At 38.0% G+C, this 15024-nt stretch overlaps 1 protein-coding gene across 7 annotated transcripts in view; it reads left to right on the forward strand.

The window, feature by feature from the left end:
* The window catches only part of elavl4 (ELAV like neuron-specific RNA binding protein 4), a 324532-nt gene that overhangs the window by 159326 nt on the left and 150182 nt on the right, over positions 1 to 15024 (forward strand). For all 7 annotated transcript variants that reach the window (XM_062027931.1, XM_062027930.1, XM_062027928.1 and 4 more), the window contains one exon: positions 11036 to 11122. In XM_062027931.1, the coding sequence (XP_061883915.1) occupies positions 11036 to 11122 (87 nt within the window). The remainder of the gene's footprint in view (positions 1 to 11035; positions 11123 to 15024) is intronic.

Raw genomic sequence — 15024 nt, forward strand, 5'->3', positions numbered from 1 at the left:
CCGTCTGCGGCACGCGGGAATAATGGCTACAGCTGGCAAACTATTGCGGCGCAGCAATTTGCTAATCTTTCAAAATGTTGGAGAAAAGCGCATCAAACTGACACGTTGTCGGAGATGTCTACATGGAGATCCACCATGAGGTTTTAACTGTAATATAATTGTCAGGTTCAAACACTGATGACATTTATTAAACAAGACAAGAAGCAAAGAATTAAACAGAGACAAGATTCGATTTGGCTCAATTGAGGAGAAATGTGTCGACCTGTAACCTCGCACAGTGTCACCCACGCTCTAACAGAAAAAGGTTCACATCTCCTCCTTTATTTGGATATTCCCTGTTTACATAACAGCTGTTTCTAAAGGAATGGGGGGGTATGTAAACAAATATTGTTTTTGGTCACATTAACACAAAAGAAAAAGATGCCTCGGGCCTGGGCTGGTCCTGGCTCGAGCTTGGGCAAGTCTTGGATCACAATAGATAACCCGCCTCCCGTCTCCTCCCATCGTACATAAGGGAATTTTCCAAGCCTTTCGCTTGGTGCAACAAAGACAGCCTCTTGTCTGTTCATTGGGAACTCAGAGAACGGAAAGTTTTTTGATCATTTACATACAATTTTTCTGACAATAATCATACAGATGTTACGATACTACCTTTTCTCTTCTGATACGACATTGCTCTGATATGATGTCGGCAGGTATCGCCCGTACTTGTATCATTTTGGAGTGTGGAATGTTGGGAAAGGTTTGATCAGGTAGAAATAGTCAAACACACTGCAAAAACTGAAATCTAAGTAAGATTAAATATCTCACATAAGGGTGATATTTGCTTATTTTCTGTCTGATAAGATAATTTTTCTCACTAAGCAGATTTTATGTTAGAGTGTTTTAGTGTTCCTTATTTATCTCAGTAAGATATTACAGCTTGTTGCTGAGATTTGATGACCTATATTGAGTAAAACATGCTTGAAACTAGAATATCAAGTGTTGCAAAGCTGTGTCATCAACACTCACAAGTATAAAACTACTTTTTTAAAGTAATCATTTTTATAATATACTTATTTTAAGGTATTTTTGGGTTCATTGAGCTTAACTAATTTTACTTGTTTTGGAAAGTCTTGACAAGCCCAATTTTCTTGTTCTATTGGCAGATAATTTTGCTTAGTTCAAATAAAATACCCCTAATTCTTGTTTTTGAACACTGACTTTTTGCAGTGCAGAGAACAATGGTAGATTTTTTCTTATTAAATAAATGACTGGAATGGACTTATGCTGTCTTTATGTTGAAGTGGAGGGGTAATTGGTTTGTTGGCGACATTGAGTGGCCACAATAACTCAGTGAGTCGAATGATGCGCACACGTTTGTTACTTTTCTAACACACTTTTGTCATGGGGACTTTGTATGTGTAGGTACTATGCAACTATAATTATTTGATACGTGTTCATATTGACAAATGTGATGTTTTTTGGGCTTATTGCGTATGCCTAGCATGCGTGCTGTTGTGTGCTTAGCTGGTGCGTAGCTGCTACAGCCTAACATGTTGACCGACAAAAATGCAAGAAAAGACCAACCATGGAGGACATTTAGATGTTTCGCACGAGTAAACGAGCTGCAGGACTGCTGGTATCGGAGATTTTAGGTGCAAACTAATATTTTTTTATTGATATCGGACTGATATATAATATTGGTATAGGCTTTAAGTTGAAGTGGAGTGGTAATTGTTTTTTATGTAACCAAGTGGCCATAAGTTGAGATCACGACGCAGTAAGTTGAGTGATGCGGACACCTTTGTTACTGGATATTTTCTAATAAATGTTTGTCATGGGAACTTTGTATTTGCTACTATAAGTATTTTGATATGTGTTCATATTGACAAATGTGCTGTAGTTTGGGCTTATTGCGAATGCCGAGCTTGCCTGCTATTGTGTGCTTAGCTGTTGCGTAGCTGCTACAGCCTACCATGATGACCGTTTGTAAATGGCTTGACGGAAATGCAAGAAAAGACCTATCTCGTGTGCTGATTGGAGGAAATGTAAACGTTTCGCACGAGTAAATGCGCTGCAGGACTACTGGTATCAGAGATTATAGATGCAAACCAATGGTTTTTTTTATTGATATCAAACTGATATCTAATTAGTATCGGCTTTAAGTTGAAATGGAGTGGTAATTGTTTTTGATGTAACCAAGTGGCTACAATAAATCATTAAGTTAAGCTCGCGACGCAGTAAGTTGAGTGATGCGGACACGTTTCTTACTGGATATTTTTTAACACACTTTTTGTCACGGAGACTTTGTATGTGTAAGTAATATGCAACTATAATTATTTGATACTTGTTTATATTGACAAATGTGATGTTTTTTGGGCTTATTGCGTATGCCTAGCTTGCCTGTTATTGTGTGCTTAGTTGCTGTGTAGCTGATTTTAGATGCAAACCAATGTTGTTGTTTTTTATTGATATCGGACTGATATCTAATATTAGTATCGGCTTTAAGTTGAAATGGAGTGATAATTGTTTTTGATGTAACCAAGTGACTACAATAAATCATTAAGTTAAGTTCGCGACGCAGTAAGTTGAGTGATGCGGACACGTTTCTTACTGGATATTTTTTAACACACCTTTGTCATGGGGACTTTGTACTATAATTATGTATTACCTGTTTATATTGAAAAATGTGATGTTTTTTGGGCTTATTGTGTATGCCTAGCTTGCCTGCTATTGTGTGCTTAGTTGTTGTGTAGCTGATTTTAGATGCAAACCAATGTTTTTGTTTTTTTTATTGAAATCAGACTGATATCTAATATTAGTATCGGCTTTAAGTTGAAATGGAGTAATAATTGTTTTTGATGTACCCAAGTGACTACATTAAATCATTAAGTTAAGCTCACGACGCAGTAAGTTGAGTGGTGCGGACACGTTTCTTACTGGATATTTTTTAACACACTTTTGTCATGGGGACTTTGTACTATAATTATTTGATACTTGTTTATATTGACAAATGTGATGTTGTTGGGCTTATTGTGTATGCCTAGCTTGCCTGCTATTGTGTGCTTAGTTGTTGTGTAGCTGATTTTAGATGCAAACCAATGTTGTTGTTTTTTATTGATATCGGACTGATATCTAATATTAGTATCGGCTTTAAGTTGAAATGGAGTGATAATTGTTTTCGATGTAACCAAGTGGCTACAATAAATCATTAAGTTAAGCTCACGACGCAGTAAGTTGAGTGATGCGGACACATTTCTTACTGGATATTTTTGAACACACTTTTGTCATGGGGACTTTGTATTATAATTATTTTATACTTGTTTATATTGACAAATGTGATGTTGTTGGGCTTATTGCGTATGCCTAGCTTGCCTGCTATTGTGTGCTTAGTTGTTGTGTAGCTGATTTTAGATGCAAACCAATGTTGTTGTTTTTTTTTTTATTGATATCGGACTGATATCTGATATCAGTATCGGCCCGGTACATGCCTAGTAATACAGTTTGGGACTTGTTTATAAACACTTTAATGTGAGAAAAAGTTATCAAGGGGCTCGCCTTTGAATTTGGGTCCTTTTCATTACGTCATGAAGGTACCTGGGATAGGCTCCAGCAACCCCAAAAGGGACAAGCGGTAGAAAATGGATGGTTGGATGGATAACACCTCTGACCGGCCCCTCGCTAGATGAGCCCGTCTCGTGCATACTTAGTCATAAAAAATTTTAAAAAATTAAAAAAGGAAGGCTTCGCTACACATCTTAAAATATAGCCTGGAGCGTTGCCAACTCTACGAATGTTTTCTTCTTCAGTGAATGTGCTAACCTAGCATGATGTCAAAAACGTGACGTTAGCACGTAGCTCACGTTGCTATGCGAGTGTTGTCAACGTCTGGAACTTCGTAACGTGCATTTATCCGAAGAGGATAAAGTACACAATCGTGCTTCTTGGAGACAAACACAGCTCATTAGCATTAACGCTACACACACACACACACACACACACACACACACAACACCGTGTTCCCAGTAGGGCTTATTAAAAGCACTTTTAGTCCAAATGTAAATTTCAGCACCAAGGACAGCGCACTCCCAACACACTACTGTGGGCTTTTTTTCTGAATAGCCAAGGATAAACAATCCTGTGTGCATTTTGCAAAGGATTCAAGTTGGTGACAGTTTGACACCGGAACCGATTATTTCCATGGGGAAATTGTGACTACCTGTTGGTTCCACCGTGCCACAAAAGTGTTGTCGTCACCTGACTCCAACAAAGATGGCTCCCACTGAAATATTTTCAGCACAAAATAGGACCAACACGTCCACGCTGACCTAATTCCCCCTTTGGACCGTCTCGTTCCTTGCCGAGTCCTCCATTATGCATCGCTGTCCGAGTTTACAAGACACGTTGACAAGGCGTACACGCTCTCCTTCACCCGCCATCCTCATCTCCGCCTTTCTTTGAAGCGTGGCGAGTGTCTCTCCGCATCCTCCGCCTCTCAGCCGCCAGAAGGAGCAAATGAAGGCAGGGGTCATCCCGCCTCTCTTCCCCCTTTTTCCTGCTAAATTGGCTGCTAGTAGCATCATACAGGGCATTAGAGGCGCCCCCCCCCCCCCCCCCCGACCCCCGCCCACACTCCGCCGCTACCACCGCCCGCCACCCTCCTCGCCTCTCGAGTGGCGCCGCGACAAGACTCGCAGCTCATTTGTGGCATTACCGTCTCTTCGACCGGCGGGGTTTGTTTACAAGAGGGAAACCCTCGTTAGAAGCTCGTAAAGCCCAGGTCAGTGCAGGGACCACCACTCGGCTGCCGTCAACAACAGCAATTAGTTTTATTCCAGCGAATCCGCGGCAAATAGACTCGGCTAAAGGCGCCTCGGGCTCTGGGCTTCATCTTAACAAAACACTGCTGAGGTGGAGGAGTTTGCTGTCCAAACCTTTTCCACATTGAAAAATGGGGGTCATTTTCATATGTTTCATTTTCAAAACAATTAGGCTCCCCTCAGTTTTGGTGAATCTTTAAAGTTATATATTAATATTTATTTTTACTTTCAATACTTCAATCCCAGCAAGCACAAGACATTGATACAATGTTGATTATACGTACATGTCCTTGAAAACTGACTTTGGAACAACGTTGCAAAATAGTTGTATTTGTACATTGAGACAACCTGGATGTCCAATGTTGGGTCCACGTTGTCGGTTGGGAAATGACCAAATTTCAATGGTCAAATCAACGTCACAACCTAACATTGGATAAACGTTGTCAAAAAGCATGTTGTTTCAACGTTGTATTTGTGTTGTAGAATATCGGTTGGAAAAATGACCAAATTTCAATGGTCAAGTCAACGTCACAACCTGACATTGAATAAACGTTGTCAAAATGCATGTTAATTCAACATTATATTTGTGTTATAGAATATTGGTTGGAAAAATGACCAGATTTCAATGGTCAAATCATTGTCACAACCTGATATTGATTAAATATCGTCAAAAAGCATGTTGTTTCAACGTTGTATTTGTGTTGTAGAATACTGGTTGGGAAATGACCAAATTTCAATGGTTAAGTCAACGTCACAACCTGACATTGAATAAAAGTTGTCAAAAAGCATGTTGTTTCAACGTTGTATTTGTGTTGTAGAATATTGGTTGGGAAAATTACCAGATTTCAATGGTCAAGTCAATGTCACAACCTGACATTGAATAAACGTTGTCAAAAAGCATGTTGTTTCAACGTTGAATTTGTGTTGTAGAATATTAGTTGGGAAAATGACCAAATTTCAATGGTCAAGTCTATGTCACAACCTGACATTGAATAAACGTTGTCGTGTTAATTCAACATTATATTTGTGTTGTAGAATATTGGTTGAGAAATGACCAAATGTCAATGGTCAAATCAATGTCACAACCTGACATTGAATACAAGTTGTCAAAAAGCATGTTGTTCCAACGTTGTATTTGTGTTGTAGAATATTGGTTGGGAAATGACCAAATTTCAATGGTTAAGTCAACGTCACAACCTGACATTGAATAAAAGTTGTCAAAAAGCATGTTGTTTCAACGTTGTATTTGTGTTGTAGAATATTGGTTGGGAAAATTACCAGATTTCAATGGTCAAGTCAATGTCACAACCTGACATTGAATAAACGTTGTCAAAAAGCATGTTGTTTCAACGTTGAATTTGTGTTGTAGAATATTAGTTGGGAAAATGACCAAATTTCAATGGTCAAGTCTATGTCACAACCTGACATTGAATAAACGTTGTCGTGTTAATTCAACATTATATTTGTGTTGTAGAATATTGGTTGAGAAATGACCAAATGTCAATGGTCAAATCAATGTCACAACCTGACATTGAATACAAGTTGTCAAAAAGCATGTTATTCCAACGTTGTATTTGTGTTGTAGAATATTGGTTGGGAAATGACCAAATTTCAATGGTTAAGTCAACGTCACAACCTGACATTGAATAAAAGTTGTCAAAAAGAATGTTGTTTCAACGTTGTATTTGTGTTGTAGAGTATTGGTTGGGAAATGACCAAATTTCAATGGTTAAGTCAACGTCACAACCTGACATTGAATAAAAGTTGTCAAAAAGAATGTTGTTTCAACATTGTATTTGTGTTGTAGAATATTGGTTGGGAAATGACCAAATTTCAATGGTTAAGTCAACGTCACAACCTGACATTGAATAAAAGTTGTCAAAAAGAATGTTGTTTCAACGTTGTATTTGTGTTGAAGAATATTGGTTGGAAAAATGACCAAATTTTAATGGTCAAGTGAATGTCACAACCTGACTGACATTGAATAAACGTTGTCAAAAAGCATGTTGTATTTGTGTTGTAGAATATTGGTTGGGAAAATGATAAAAATTCAGTGGTCAAATTAATGTCACAAACTGACATTGAATAAACGTTGTCAAAAAGCATGTTGTTTCAACGTTGAATTTGTGTTGTAGAATATTAGTTGGGAAAATGACCAAATTTCAATGGTCAAGTCTATGTCACAACCTGACATTGAATAAACGTTGTCGTGTTAATTCAACATTATATTTGTGTTGTAGAATATTGGTTGAGAAATGACCAAATTTCAATGGTCAAATCAACGTCACAACCTGACATTGAATAAGCGTTGTCAAAATGCATGTTTTTTCAACGTTGTATTTGTGTTGTAGAGTATTGGTTGGGAAATGACCAAATTTCAATGGTTAAGTCAACGTCACAACCTGACATTGAATAAACGTTGTCCAAAACAATGTTGTTTCAACGTTGTATTTGTGTTGTAGAATATTGGTTGGGAAAATGACCAAATGTCAATGGTCAAATCAACGTCACAACCTGACATTGAATAAACGTTGTCAAAAAGCATGTTGTTCCAACGTTGTATTTGTGTTGTAGAGTATTGGTTGGGAAAATTACCAGATTTCAATGGTCAAATCAACGTCACAACCTGACATTGATTAAATATCATCAAAAAGCAAGTTGTATCAACTTTGTATTTGTGTTGTAGAATATTAGTTGGAAAATGGTCAAAATTCAATGGTCAAATCAAAGTCAGAACCTGACATTGAATGAACGTTGTCAAAAAGCATGTTGTTTCAACGTTGTGTTTGTGTTGTAGAATATTGGTTGGGAAAATGATACAAATTCAAGGGTCAAATCAACGTCAGAACCTAACATTGGATAAACGTTGTCAAAATGCATGTTTTTTCAACGTTGTATTTGTGTTGTAGAATATTGGTTGGGAAAATGACCAAATTTTAATGGTCAAGTGAATGTCACAACCTGACATTGAATAAACGTTGTCAAAAAGCATGTTGTTTCAACGTTGTATTTGTGTTGTAGAATATTGGTTGGGAAAATGATCAAAATTCAATGGTCACATCAACGTCACAACCTGACATTGAATAACTGTCGTCAAAAAGCATGTTGTTTCAACGTTGTATTTGTGTTGTATAATATTGGTTGGGAAAATGATAAAAATTCAATGGTCAAATCAACGTCAGAACCTGACATTGAATAAAAGTTGTCAAAAAGCATGTTGTTTCAACGTTGTATTTGTGTTGTAGAATATTGGTTGGAAAAATGACCAAATTTTAATGGTCAAGTGAATGTCACAACCTGACATTGAATAAACGTTGTCAAAAAGCATGTTGTTTCAACGTTGTATTTGTGTTGTAGATTATTGGTTGAAAAATGATCAAAATTCAATGGTCACATCAACGTCACAACCTGACATTGAATAAATATCGTCAAAAAGCATGTTGTTTCAACGTTGTATTTGTGTTGTAGAATATTGGTTGGGAAAATTACCAGATTTCAATGGTCAAATCAACGTCACAACCTGACATTGAATAAACGTTGTCCAAAAAAATGTTGTTTCAACGTTGTATTTGTGTTGTAGAATATTGGTTGAGAAACTGACCAAATTTCAACGGTCAAATTAATGTCACAAACTGACATTGAATACAAGTTGTCAAAAAGCATGTTGTTTCAACGTTGTATTTGTGTTGTAGAATATTGGTTGGAAAAATGACCAAATTGCAATTGTCAAATCAACGTCACAACCTGACATTGAATAAACGTTGTCAAAATGCATGTTTTTTCAACGTTGTATTTGTGTTGTAGAATATTGGTTGGGAAAATGACCAAATTGCAATGGTCAAATCAACGTCACAACCTGACATTGAATAAACGTTGTCAAAAAGCATGTTGTTTCAACGTTGTATTTGTGTTGTAGAATATTGGTTGGGAAAATGACCAAATTTCAATGGTCAAATCAATGTCACAACCTGACATTGAACAAACGTTGTCAAAAAGCATGTTGTTCCAACGTTGTATTTGTGTTGTAGAGTATTGGTTGGGAAAATGACCAGATTTCAATGGTCAAATCAACGTCACAACCTGACATTGATTAAATATCATCAAAAAGCAAGTTGTATCAACTTTGTATTTGTGTTGTAGAATATTAGTTGGAAAATGGTCAAAATTCAATGGTCAAATCAAAGTCAGAACCTGACATTGAATAAACGTTGTCAAAAAGCATGTTGTTTCAACGTTGTGTTTGTGTTGTAGAATATTGGTTGGGAAAATGATACAAATTCAAGGGTCAAATCAACGTCAGAACCTAACATTGGATAAACGTTGTCAAAATGCATGTTTTTTCAACGTTGTATTTGTGTTGTAGAATATTGGTTGGGAAAATGACCAAATTTTAATGGTCAAGTGAATGTCACAACCTGACATTGAATAAACGTTGTCAAAAAGCATGTTGTTTCAACGTTGTATTTGTGTTGTAGAATATTGGTTGGGAAAATGATCAAAATTCAATGGTCACATCAACGTCACAACCTGACATTGAATAACTGTCGTCAAAAAGCATGTTGTTTCAACGTTGTATTTGTGTTGTATAATATTGGTTGGGAAAATGATAAAAATTCAATGGTCAAATCAACGTCAGAACCTGACATTGAATAAAAGTTGTCAAAAAGCATGTTGTTTCAACGTTGTATTTGTGTTGTAGAATATTGGTTGGAAAAATGACCAAATTTTAATGGTCAAGTGAATGTCACAACCTGACATTGAATAAACGTTGTCAAAAAGCATGTTGTTTCAACGTTGTATTTGTGTTGTAGATTATTGGTTGAAAAATGATCAAAATTCAATGGTCACATCAACGTCACAACCTGACATTGAATAAATATCGTCAAAAAGCATGTTGTTTCAACGTTGTATTTGTGTTGTAGAATATTGGTTGGGAAAATTACCAGATTTCAATGGTCAAATCAACGTCACAACCTGACATTGAATAAACGTTGTCCAAAAAAATGTTGTTTCAACGTTGTATTTGTGTTGTAGAATATTGGTTGAGAAACTGACCAAATTTCAACGGTCAAATTAATGTCACAAACTGACATTGAATACAAGTTGTCAAAAAGCATGTTGTTTTACCCAAATGGTAAAAACACAAAATATTTTCCCCAAAACATTTTTCAAAATAAAATGAAGTAATTAAAAGTCTTAATATGTGAAATATTCATAACAACATTGCTTTTGATTCACCATTTTTTTTTTAACAATGACAATTAAAATAAATAAAATCCGACTGCAGATATCAGGGATCCAAAAGGCCCCCCAGTCATAGAAGTCATTTTATTTTCAACTCTTAAATCTGATCAACTTCAGATCTATCCGTCTATAATAATTTTTTTATTGTTTTTTGAGCAATGACGGTTTTAAACAGGCAGCTTTGTGTTATTAATGATGATATCGTAATCTTTTTCCGTTATATTTCACCTGTCTTTTATTCCACGTTTTAATGGGTATTATTGTAATAATACCGCACTTTAGACAACCCCGGTGTAGAAGAACCAAGATTGGACGATTTTTAGGTCCACGCAGACACCAAGAAGATGTCCAAGTATTTGTGTCCATGTTGTGTATAAAATATGACTTTTTGTTGGAGTGGTACAAAGACAACATCATACTTTTTTCTCCTTTTTTTAATTTCATTTGTTTAGCTGAGGGTGTAACGGTACAAGTGTTCTGAATTGGAAGCTTCATTTTTGTGCAGAGTACTACAGAGTTCTGTACAATTCAAACTAAAAGCGATATCAACACTGCCAAGGACAAGCCAGAGCTTGAAAAACATTTTTTTTTGTGGTTAGACATTCATGTTTGGGAACATTTGGCCTTCGTGGTAAACTATGTGAGGCAATAGAACTACCCGCAACTATTTTGTGGGTTTTACGCAAAAAAAAACCTTGTAAAATATCATATTATAATATTGACTAATTATTACTTGTCTGCATGTTTGTACTTTACTCCAAAAAAAAAAAAACCTTGCAAAATATCACAGCTGTTTCACTTTAAAAAGCATAAAGTCTGCCTGGCACCGTACCGTTACACCCGATGAGCTGCCATACCTTCCCTCCCTCCCCTTCTTCCTCCCATCACAACAACAACAACAAATGTCCAAACTTGCAAAGTGAGTTGATGATGCTGACAACGACCTGTTCTCCCCCTCCACCTCCCTCTCCTCCTCCTGTGCTCCGCAGGGGTCGACAGAGACACAGTGGCGTCAGGCGGAGCTCCCACAGCTGCAGGGCTGGGCGGAGAAAGGACTGCTGACTCAGCCAAAGATGGTAAGAGACCACTGCTGCTGCCAAATGGACGACTCGGCCATTTTTCCACTCTCTGATGGTCTCTCACTCTGCACTCCACTGCCTGGATGGAGGGATGGATGATGGATGATGGATGGATGGATGGATGGATGATGATAGATGGATTATTGATGACAGATGGATTGACAACTGATGGATGATGGATGGATGTTTGGATGATGGATTGATGGGTGATTGATGATGAATGGGCATTTGTATGGAGGAATGAGTCTTTGGTTCTATGGGTGATTGGGTGATTGGGTGACTGGATGGTGGATGGATGTTTGGATGGATGGATGAATGATGGATGGATGGATGTTTGGATTGGTGTACGGATAGATGGATGGATGGATGGATGGATCGATAGGTGGATCGATTGATAGATGTTTGGCTTGGATGGATAATGGATTAATGGATGGATGGATTAATGCTAGTGGAATGTTTTGATGATTGACAGCTGATGGATGAAAGATGGATGGATGTTTGGATGGATGGATTAATGATAATGGAATGTTTTGATGATTGACAGCTGATGGATGAAAGATGGATGGATGTTTGGATGATGGATTGATGGGTGATTGATGATGAATGGGCATTTGTATGGAGGAATGAGTCTTTGGTTCTATGGGTGATTGGGTGACTGGATGGGTGTTTGGATGGATGGATGAATGATGGATGGATGGATGTTTGGATTGGTGTACGGATAGATGGATGGATGGATCGATCGATCGATAGGTGGATCGATTGATAGATGTTTGGCTTGGATGGATAATTGATTAATGGATGGATGGATTAATGATAGTGGAATGTTTTGATGATTGACAGCTGATGGATGAAAGATGGATGGATGTTTGGATGGATGGATTAATGATAATGGAATGTTTTGATGATTGACAGCTGATGGATGAAAGATGGATGGATGTTTGGATGATGGATTGATGGGTGATTGATGATGAATGGGCATTTGTATGGAGGAATGAGTCTTTGGTTCTATGGGTGATTGGGTGATTGGGTGACTGGATGGTGGATGGATGTTTGGATGGATGGATGAATGATGGATGGATGGATGTTTGGATTGGTGTACGGATAGATGGATGGATGGATGGATGGATCGATAGGTGGATCGATTGATAGATGTTTGGCTTGGATGGATAATGGATTAATGGATGGATGGATTAATGCTAGTGGAATGTTTTGATGATTGACAGCTGATGGATGAAAGATGGATGGATGTTTGGATGGATGGATTAATGATAATGGAATGTTTTGATGATTGACAGCTGATGGATGAAAGATGGATGGATGTTTGGATGATGGATTGATGGGTGATTGATGATGAATGGGCATTTGTATGGAGGAATGAGTCTTTGGTTCTATGGGTGATTGGGTGACTGGATGGGTGTTTGGATGGATGGATGAATGATGGATGGATGGATGTTTGGATTGGTGTACGGATAGATGGATGGATGGATCGATCGATCGATAGGTGGATCGATTGATAGATGTTTGGCTTGGATGGATAATTGATTAATGGATGGATGGATTAATGATAGTGGAATGTTTTGATGATTGACAGCTGATGGATGAAAGATGGATGGATGTTTGGATGGATGGATTAATGATAATGGAATGTTTTTATGATTGACAGCTGATGGATGAAAGATGGATGGATGTTTGGATGATGGATTGATGGGTGATTGATGATGAATGGGCATTTGTATGGAGGAATGAGTCTTTGGTTCTATGGGTGATTGGGTGACTGGATGGGTGTTTGGATGGATGGATGAATGATGGATGGATGGATGTTTGGATTGGTGTACGGATAGATGGATGGATGGATCGATCGATCGATAGGTGGATCGATTGATGGATGTTTGGCTTGGATGGATAATTGATTAATGGATGGATGGATTAATGATAGTGGAATGTTTTGATGATTGACAGCTGATGGATGAAAGATGGATGGATGGATTAATGATAGTGGAATGTTTTGATGATTGACAGCTGATGGATGAAAGATGGATGGATGTTTGGATGGATGGATTAATGATAGTGGAATGTTTTGATGATTGACAGCTGATGGATGAAAGATGGATGGATGTTTGTATGGATGGAAGGATGTACGATGGCTGGATGTTTGGATTGGCTGTATAGATGGATGGGTGATTGATGATAATTGGGTGTATTGATCTTTGGCTGTATGGAGGAATGGATGGATGGAGGAATGGAAGGATGTATGATGGATTGATGTTTGGATTGGCGTATGGATGGAAGGATGGATGGATTGATGATGAATGGGTGATTGATGATGAATGGGCATTTGTATGGAGGAATGGGTCTTTGGCTCTATGGGTGATTGGGTGACTGGATGGTGGATGGGTGTTTGGATGGATGGATTGATGGATACTGAATGGATGATGTATTGATGGATGGATGAATGATGGATGGATGTTTGGATTGGTGTATGGATAGATGGATGGATGGATGGATGGATCGATAGGTGGATCGATTGATAGATGTTTGGCTTGGATGGATAATGGATTAATGGATGGATGGATTAATGATAGTGGAATGTTTTGATGATTGACAGCTGATGGATGAAAGATGGATGGATGTTTGGATGGATGGATTAATGATAGTGGAATGTTTTGATGATTGACAGCTGATGGATGAAAGATGGATGGATGTTTGTATGGATGGAAGGATGTATTATGGCTGGATGTTTGGATTGGCTGTATAGATGGATGGGTGATTGATGATTATTGGGTGTATTGATCTTTGGCTGGATGGAGGAATGGGTGGATGGAGGAATGGAAGGATGTATGATGGATTGATGTTTGGATTGGCGTATGGATGGAAGGATGGATGGATTGATGATGAATGGGTGATTGATGATGAATGGGCATTTGTATGGAGGAATGGGTCTTTGGCTCTATGGGTGATTGGGTGACTGGATGGTGGATGGGTGTTTGGATGGATAGATTGATGGATACTGAATGGATGATGTATTGATGGATGGATGAATGATGGATTGGTGTATGGATAGATGGATGGATGGATGGATCGATAGGTGGATCGATTGATAGATGTTTGGCTGGGATGGATGAATGTTTGTATGGATGGAAGGATGTTTGATGGGTGGATGTTTGGATTGGTGTATGGATGGATGGGTGATTGATGATTATTGGGTGTATTGATCTTTGGCTGTATGGATGAATGGATGGATGGAGGAATGTTTGGATAGATTAATGATAGTGGAATGTTTTGATGATTGACAGCTGATGGATGAAAGATGGATGAATGTTTGTATGGATGGAAGGATGTTTGATGGGTGGATGTTTGGATTGGTGTATGTATGGATGGGTGATTGATGATTATTGGGTGTATTGATCTTTGGCTGTATGGATGAATAGAGGAATGGAAGGATGTATGATGGATGGATGTTTAGATTGGTGTATGGATAGATGGATGGGTGATTGATGATGAATGGGTGTTTGTATGGATGAATAGGTGTTTGGGTGAATGGATGGTGGATGGGTGTTTGGATGGATGGATGTTTGTATTGTGTACGGATAGATGGATGAATGATGGCTCGATCGATAGGTGGATCGATTGATAGATGTTTGGCTGGGATGGATAATGGATGGAGGAATGTTTGGCTGGATGGATGGATTAATGATAGTGGAATGTTTTGATGATTGACAGCTGATGGATGAAAGATGGATGGATGTTTGTATGGATGGAAGGATGTATGATGGGTGGATGTTTGGATTGGTGTATGGATGGATGGGTGATTGATGATTATTGGGTGTATTGATCTTTTGGCTGTATGGAGGAATGGATGGATGGAGGAATGGAAGGATGTATGATGGATTGATGTTTGG

The sequence above is a fragment of the Entelurus aequoreus genome, linkage group LG19 (genome assembly GCF_033978785.1).
Source record: "Entelurus aequoreus isolate RoL-2023_Sb linkage group LG19, RoL_Eaeq_v1.1, whole genome shotgun sequence".
Taxonomy (NCBI): domain Eukaryota; kingdom Metazoa; phylum Chordata; class Actinopteri; order Syngnathiformes; family Syngnathidae; genus Entelurus; species Entelurus aequoreus.